The sequence below is a fragment of the Nicotiana sylvestris genome, chromosome 6 (genome assembly GCF_000393655.2).
Source record: "Nicotiana sylvestris chromosome 6, ASM39365v2, whole genome shotgun sequence".
In the NCBI taxonomy this organism is placed as follows: Eukaryota; Viridiplantae; Streptophyta; class Magnoliopsida; order Solanales; family Solanaceae; genus Nicotiana; species Nicotiana sylvestris.
In genome coordinates this window covers 5,266,772-5,275,018 of record NC_091062.1, presented here as the reverse complement: position 1 = coordinate 5,275,018, position 8,247 = coordinate 5,266,772, and the positions used below count along the sequence as shown (strand labels likewise).

At 41.5% G+C, this 8,247-nt stretch overlaps 1 protein-coding gene across 1 annotated transcript; it reads left to right on the top strand.

Moving 5' to 3' along the window:
- The first annotated feature begins 612 nt into the window (after nucleotides 1–612).
- On the top strand, nucleotides 613–2,717 carry LOC138870208 (uncharacterized). Its single transcript, XM_070148000.1, has 3 exons — nucleotides 613–789; nucleotides 1,797–2,262; nucleotides 2,623–2,717. The coding sequence occupies exons 1-3, from the start codon at nucleotides 613–615 to the stop codon at nucleotides 2,715–2,717; spliced, it is 738 nt and encodes a 245-aa protein (XP_070004101.1).
- The last annotated feature ends 5,530 nt before the right edge of the window (nucleotides 2,718–8,247 follow it).

Sequence of the window (8,247 nt, the reverse complement as noted above, 5' to 3'; positions counted from 1 at the left end):
GGGAAAGCTCTTTGTGATGTAGAAGCTGGAGAACTGACCTTTCGCGTTGGTGATGAAAAAGTAGTATCCGATGTGTGTAAGTCCATGCGACAACCAAATAGAAATGAGGTGTGTTCTTTTGTAGACTTGGTGACCGATGTTATTGTAGATGAATCAAGTGCCACAATTAATGTTGGTGATATATTTTAGGCCGTCTTGCTCAACTTTGATGATGACGAGATGGATGGATTCATGGAATGTGTGAACTCTTTGCAAGGAATGGGGTCTTACAACTATGTACCCCGAAAATTATCCTTGAATCTTGAAAATATGACAACTCTTCCTACAAAGTCTTCCATTAAAGAGCCTCCTACCTTGGAGTTGAAGCAATTGCCTCCACATCTTCGGTATAAATTTCTTGGTCCTTGTTCTACTTCACTAGTTATTATTTCCTCTTGTTTCACTAACATGCAGGTAGATTCCACATTGGCGGTGCTACAAAAGAGGAAGAAGGCTATTGGGTGGACATTGACGGATATCCAGGGGATAAGTCCCGAATTTTGCATGTATAAGATCAAGTTGGAGGATGGCGCCAAACTATCTATTGAAAATTAAAGGAGACTCAATGAGGCTATGAAAGATGTTGACAAAAAGGAGATTATCAAGTTGTTGGATGCGAGGGTTGTCTACCCTATCTCTGATAGCTCGTGGACTTCTCTGGTTCAATGTGTCCCAAAGAAAAGGGGCATGATGGTGGCCACTAATGACAAGAATGAGTTGATTCCTACAAGAACGGTGACCGGTTGGAGGGTGTGTATGGACTATCCCAAGCTAGACAAAATCACAAGGAAGGATCACTTTCTACTTCCTTTCGTAGATCAAATGCTCAATAGATTGGCCGGCCGTGCTTTCTATTGCTTTCTTGATGGATACTCGAGCTACAACCAAATTCTCATTGCTCCGGAATATCAATAGAAAACAATCTTTACATGTCCGTATGGTACTTTTGCTTTCTAGCGGATGCCATTTGGTTTGTGTAATGCACCGATGACTTTTGAAAGGTGTTTGATGGCTATTTTCACAGACATGGTGGATGACTAACTTAAAGTTTTCATGGATGACTTATCGATGGTTGGAAATTATTTCGATAATTGTCTTGCAAATTTAGATAAAGTGTTGTCTAGATGTAAAGAAACAAATTTGGTGCTTAATTTGGAGAAATGTCGGTTCATGGTCGAGAAAGACATTGTCCTTGGCTGCAAAATCTCAAAGAACGAAATTGAAGTTCACAAAGCATAGACTGAGGTGATCTCTAAAATTCCACCTCCAACTTCGGTGAAGGGTGTGCGGAGTTTCTTAGGACATGCGGGTTTTTATCAACACTTCATCAAAGACTTCTCTGAGGTGGTGAACCCGTTGTGCAAGCTTCTTGAGAAGGATGCTAAGTTTAACTTCAATTATGATTGTATGATAGCTTTTGAATTGTTGAAGCTCAAGTTGACAACTACTTCCATATCACCGCTCCAAATTGAAGTGTCCCGTTTGAACTCATATGTGATGCAAGAGAGGTAGGGGTTGGGGCTATTTTGGGTCAACACATTAACAAAATTCTTCATCCGGTCTGCTATGCTAGTAAAACCATGAATAGTGTCTAAGTCAACTATGTTTTTACGGAGAAAGAGATCATTGTCATTATGTTTGCAATTGAGAAGTTCCGCCTATACTTGATGGGTGCAAAGGTCATTATCCACATGGATAATGTGGTGCTTCGATATCTTATTAGCCAAAAGGACTCTAAAGCTCGGTTGCTGAGATAGGTGCTCTTATTGCAAGAATTTGATATTGACATCCAAGATATGAAAGGTTGTGAAAACCAAGTGGCAGACCACTTGTCTAATTTGAAGGAAGAGGGGAGGCTGCATGATGGCCTTGAAATCAATGACTCCTTCCCAGATGAGCAACTCTTGGCAATTTCAATGAAAGAGGTGCCACGGTTCGTGGATCTAGCGAATTGTTTTGTGTGTGGAATCATTCCGGATGAATTCTCTTCAAGCCAAAGGAAGAAGCTCAAACGGAATTGTCAAGATTATTATTGGGATGAATCATACCTTTTCTGGATTTGTATGGATGGGGTGATTAGAAAATGTATACTAGAAGAAGAGAAAAGTGAAATTCTTAGGGCTTGCCATTCTTCGCCATATGGTGGTCATCATGGTGGAGCAAGAATGGTGGTCAAAGTTCTTAGTTGTGGTTTCAATTATCCCACTCTTTACAAGGATGCAAGTGAGTTAGTAAAAAGATGTGATCAATGTCAACGGGCCGCTGGAATCTAAAAAAATGAAATGTCCCTCACAACCGTTTTAGAGATTAATATTTTCGATGTGTGGGGTATTGACTCTTGGTCATGGTGGATTACGTGTCCAAATGGGTTGAGGTTGTTGTTTTACCCAACAATGAGGCGAGAAGTGTGGTGGCTTTCTTGAAGAAGAATATTTTCACAAGGCTTGGTAGTCCACGTGCAATTATAAGCGATGGGGTTGCAATAAGGCTTTCGACACTTTACTTTTCAAGTATGGTGTTACTCACAAAGTCATGACTCCCTATCACCTACAAGATAGTGGACAAGTGGAAGTCTCCAACCAGGAGATAAAGAGTATCTTGTCCAAAATAGTAATGTTAATCAAATGGATTGGTCTGAGAAGCTTGATGATGCATTAAGGACATATCAGATAGCTTAGAAAAAACCTATCAGAATGTTATCATACAAGATGGTGTTCGGAAATGGTTCTCATGTTTGGGTGGAACTATAGCACAAGGCCATGTGGGCTCTAAAGAAGTTGAATCTTGATTGGGATGTAGCCGCTAACTTGAGGGTTTCACATTTGAATGAATTGGATGAGTTTTGGCACCATGCTTATGCAAGCTCATTGTTTTACAAAGAAAAGATGAAATATCTTCATGACAAATACGTTTGGAACAAAGAGTTCAAGATGGGCGATCTTGTATTGTTATTTAACTCAAGGTTGAGGATGTTTCTCGGGAAGCTAAAATCTAAATGGAGTGGTCCTTCTGAAATTATAGGTGTGACTCCTTTTGGTGCATTAGACTTGAAGAACAAAAACAATGAAGTATTCCGAGTCAATGGTTACCGGGTAAAGTACTACTTAGGAAAGGTTGGAGATAGACACGTCGAGGCAGTCATTCATTTCACTTGAGGATTATTTTCATCATGCCACAACGTTAAATCAGACGCTTTTTGAGAAGCAACCCATGTTTCTTTTCCTTTTTCTTTTGTAGTTAGGTGTAATTTTTTTTCTAACTTGATTTGAGGTGTGCTACAAGGGTGAGTATGACTTATAGGAATTGTGGATGAAAATATGGCTAAGTGTTCTAACAATTGTGGACCACATTCGATATGTGCAGACCACACGTTTGTTGGTGCTACAAAAAAAGGCATTACGGCTGCACATTTAGCTTGCGGCCGCACAATTGAGATGTTAAAAATACCAACTCTCTTGTAACGACCCGGCCGGTCGTTTCATGAGTTACTGCACCGTTTTCCCCATTTATACTTCTTTATGCTTTGTTCATCTGTGTTATATGGTATCGGGTTAGTCGGTTTGAATCCGGAATAGTTTTGGTAAGGTTTGAGACACTAAGTCTCTTTTGAGTAAGCTTAAGTTGGAAAAGTCAACCGGATGTTGACTTATGTGAGAAAGGTCTCAGATGTGAATTTCGATGGTTCAGATAGCTTTGGGAGGTGAGTTGGGACTTAGGAGCATGATCGGACTATATTTTGGAGGTCCGGAGTAGATTTAGGCTTAAATTGGCGAAATTGTAATTTTGGCATTTTCCGGTTGATAGGTAAGATTTTGATATAGGGGTTGGAATTTCGGAAGTTGGAGTAGGTCCTTTGTGTCATTTTTGACGTGTGTACAAAATTTTAGGTCATTCGGACGAGGATTGATAGACTTTTTGATCGAAAACGGAATTGGGAAGTTTTTGGAATTCTTAGGCTTGAATCCGATGTCAATTTGGTATTTTGATGTTGTTTTGAGCGTTCTGAAGGTTGGAACAAGTTTGAATGAGGTTATGGGATATTTTGGCATGTTTGGTTGAGGTCCCAAGGGCCTCGGGTGAGTTTCGGGTGGTTGAACGGATCAAGTTCAAGTTGGAAAAGTTGCAGAAAATCTGCTATTGGTGTTGCAGACATTTGGTCTTCGCGTTCGCGAAGGGTTAGGGTGTGAGGCAGGAAGTTTGGCCTTCGCGTTGGTGAAGGGAGTCCCGCGTTCGTGAAGGGCTGAAGTCAGTATTCATCGCATTCGCGTAGAGTAAAGGTGCGCAGCTGGGTCCAAGTCCAATTGTGCTTCGCGTTCGTAAGCTAGGTGTCGCATTCGCGATGGGTCGAGGAACTGAGGCATCGCGTTCATGTACAGGGTGTCGCGTTCGCGATGAAGGAATAAGTGTTCAACATAATTTTATGCTTTGCGAACACAAGGCGTTGACCACATTCGCGAAGAAGGGATTTCAAGTGCTGGGCAGAATGTTTAAAGACCACATTCGCGATTTTGGGTCTAAGTTTCACCATTGTTGAGCGATTTTTGAGCTTTTGAGAATGATTGAAGAGGGAATCAAAGAGAAACACTTGGAGGTAAGATTTATGGGCTTAATACTCGATCTTATTGTGATTTCTACCTAATTAAACATAAAATTTGTGGAATCTAAAGCCTAAAATTGGAGAGTTAGGCTAGGAAATTGGAGACCTTAATCTAGGGATTTGAGGGGTCATTTGTGGCCGGATTTTGATGTATTTGATATGTATAAATGATAACTAGGGATTATGATGCATTTTACACTCCTTCTTACTTAAGTTTTTATTAAAAATGTGTACAAAATAGTCCCAAGGCTTACATGTTGTACTTGTTTGCAGGGTTTGGTCAACAAGGTGACAATTCGTCAAAACCAACTCAAAAAGGAGTGAAACATGCACAAGTACCAAGAACAAGTCCAACCACAGTGCAACAGGTCCAATACGGCCACACTCCATTCTGTGTGGTCCGCAGAGAGGAAGTTCAGAGAGGTGCTCATTTCAGGCACTCAAGCAATGCGGCCGTAAAGTAGTTTGTGCGGACCTCATTGGCTTCATCGCGGTCGCACTCGATATTGTGCGGTCCGCAAAGCTGAAGTTCAGAGAGTTGCCAATTTGGAGAAACATTGCCAATGCGGTCCGCGGTGGCCAAGTTCAGAGAGCAGAAGTTTTAAGCCAAGAACCTCAGTGCGGCCGCACTCAATTTTGTGCGAACCGCACTACCCCTACAGGGGTATTTTTGTCCAGAAAATTCGGCCTAGTATAAATAGTTTCGTTTCCCATTTTTAGGTCATCAGTTCTATTCTAACTAGCAGTTGCGCTCGTGAACAGTGTTCCTTTACCATTTTGAGTAATTTTACAATAGTTTTACCATTGAATCTTCAAGTTTTAGCTTGTAATTAAATATTATGGGTTTTTCTTCATCTATTTCTTTGTTTTCTTCTATTATCAGGAATAGCTAGACCCATTAGCTAGGGTTGTGGCTCAACCCTAGTGTGGGCATTTGATGGGTCTTGAGTTTTAGGGCTTAAATGTCTATGGGTTTTTGATATTTGGACTAATTTATGGTTATAATGTTGAATTAGTGGTTGCAAACACTAATTTGTGCCTATTTGACTTGGGCTCTTCTTGAGAAAGAGAGTCTAAGTCTAGGAAAATTAGTCCAACAAGGAATTGGGGTATATTCAAGAGATTGATAGCCCCAATTAAAGAGTTAAACCTAGAGATAGTAATACCCGACTTGAACCTCAATTGCTTGCACAAATTATCACACCCAATTGGTCTTGAGAAAGTCAATTAGGTCAAAATCACTCAAACTACCGAGAGGTTTAGAGTGAGTAGTATCGTGCAATGGTTATATCGTAATCTCCAACATGACAACCTAGCCTTAGACTCGAGAATCCGTCAAGTATCCATCTAGGAGAAAGTCACTTCCCTAGTGCCTTTTAACTATTTAGACAACCTTCAAGTATCTTACTCTTAGCTTAATTTAGCATCTTATTAGTATAAATTTAGAAGTAATATCAAAACCAACTATGAGTAGAAGTGCAATTAAGAGCAATTACGCATCTCTAACTTAGATAGAAACCCAATTCCCATTTCTAGCTCCCTATGGAAATTGATCCCGACCTTCTCGGGTAAAAGCTGCTTCGACCACTCTCGCTACTTTGTAGTAGTGCAGGGTTGGCCTCGATCACTTTTTGGCACCGTTGCCGGGGAGCTAACGGTTTTGGCTATCTATCTAAATAGTTTGCGTATTGTTCTTCTTTCCTGCCGTGTTACTAATTTGTGTGTGTCACAACTTCAGGTACAAAATGTCAGCAAACTTAAACAGCCCACCTCTTGGAGATCTTCCGCCGGGGGAGGTGGTAGATAACAATGTTGATGATGAGGATCCTATTGTACCTCAAGGACAAAGGAGACGCCACCAGGCCAATGATAATATTCCAAACCCTCCCCGCCACCTCCAAGAGTGGCTCATCGAGTGCTTCCCAACTAAGGATATGCAAGTGCAACTGTCCCACCCTGGATCCGGGCGGGCAATTTTCAAATTACCAATGTGATTCTGACATTGCTGAAGCAACGTGGGTATTTCACGGGTGCTGCCAATCAGAATGCTTACAAATATCTCAAGGGTTCCGTGGATACCTGTTGGGGGAGCAAGCAAAATAATGTGTCCGAGGATGTATTTCGGTTGAGACTATTCCATTTTTCACTTAGAGGGAAGGCATTGGATTGGATTGAGCAACTTCCCAACCATTCTATCACTACTTGGGATGAGTTAGCGGATAAGTTCATTGCAAAGTTTTTCTCACCGGGGCACATGGCAACATTGATAGATGAGATCTTAGCTTTCAAGCAGGAGCCTACCGAACCATTACACGAGATTTGGGAGCGATATAGAACTATGATAAAGGAATTCCCCAACAATGATATGACTGAGGCAATGATCCAACAGACTTTCTACCGAGTCATTAGCACAACAAACCAGTGCATAGTGAACCAACTTGCTGGGGGTAACTTCATGAAGCTGTCTTATGATGAGGCTTGTGACATTCTTGACGAGATGGCTAACACGTCCTCCGCTTGGCAAAGTAGAGCCAATGTGCCCCAGGGTGACCCCACGGTCACTCACTTGCACAAAGAGCTATATGACCATAGGCAGATTATAGCAGAGCTGACAACTACAATGAGCCAGCTAGCAAAGGCACAGTTGCAACAAGTTCAAAATCCGCGCCAAGTAAATGCTATGAGGGGTGTCAACATGCTAGTGAACAAAAGAAGACAAAGAGGCCAACAAAACCAAGGGAGTTCGGATCAATTTGACAATGATTGTGGTGGATTCCAAGATGATGGTTATGATGGGTAGAATGAAGAGGTGCAATACGTGAACAACTATCACGGCCAAAGGGGCAATTCTTCCAACCAACAACAATGGTGACCCCAAGGCAATTGGGGCAATAACAACAAGACAATGGTAATTGGGGAAACAACAACCAAAATTCCAATTGGGGCAATCTGAATAATAATCAAAACAATCAGGGTAATTGGAATGGCAACAACAACAACTAGGGTGGTAACAACAATCAGGAAGGTTAGAACAATGGCAATCAAGGAAACCGGGGGCAAGGCTTTCAAAGGCCCCCAATGTACCAACAACCGAATAATCCACCCCCATTTCCATCCCAAGGTCCTAGTTCTTCCAATAATGAAATGGGGAGAATTGAAATGATGTTTGAACAGATGATGAAAAAGAATTCGGACTCTGATGCTCAGTTGGCTTCCCACAATACTTCAATCAGAAACTTGGAGGTTCAATTAGGCCAAATTTCACAATCCTTGAATACTCACCCTAAGGGGGCTCTACCAAGTGATACGGTAGTTAACCTGAAGGGTGGGAACAATCATGTTATGGTGGTGACTACGAGAAGTGGAAGAGGCGGTGATGTGAATGCCTCCAAGCAAAAAGCAGTTTTGAGTGATGAAGTTGAGTTGAAAGAAGATGAAATTCCTTTGGTGGTTGAAAATGTGGTTGATGAGAACATGAATGAAGAAGTGAGGATTGATATTCAGGATGCCAAGGTGGAAACTCAGAATGACGTGAACCCATCTAGGGAACATGTAATAGACATGCCAGAAATGGTTGTGCCTAAAGCCACACCTCCACCTTATCGTCAAAG

What these genes read in the sequence shown, in the direction of transcription:
- LOC138870208 (XM_070148000.1), top strand. Translation starts at nt 613, where the DNA reads ATGAAAGATGTTGACAAAAAGGAGATTATCAAGTTGTTGGATGCGAGG. An exon ending in GAACGGTGACCGGTTGGAGG is followed by an intron (nt 790 to 1,796) that starts GTGTGTATGGAC and finishes TTGCTGAGATAG; the next exon opens with GTGCTCTTATTGCAAGAATT. An exon ending in CACTCTTTACAAGGATGCAA is followed by an intron (nt 2,263 to 2,622) that starts GTGAGTTAGTAA and finishes GTCTCCAACCAG; the next exon opens with GAGATAAAGAGTATCTTGTC.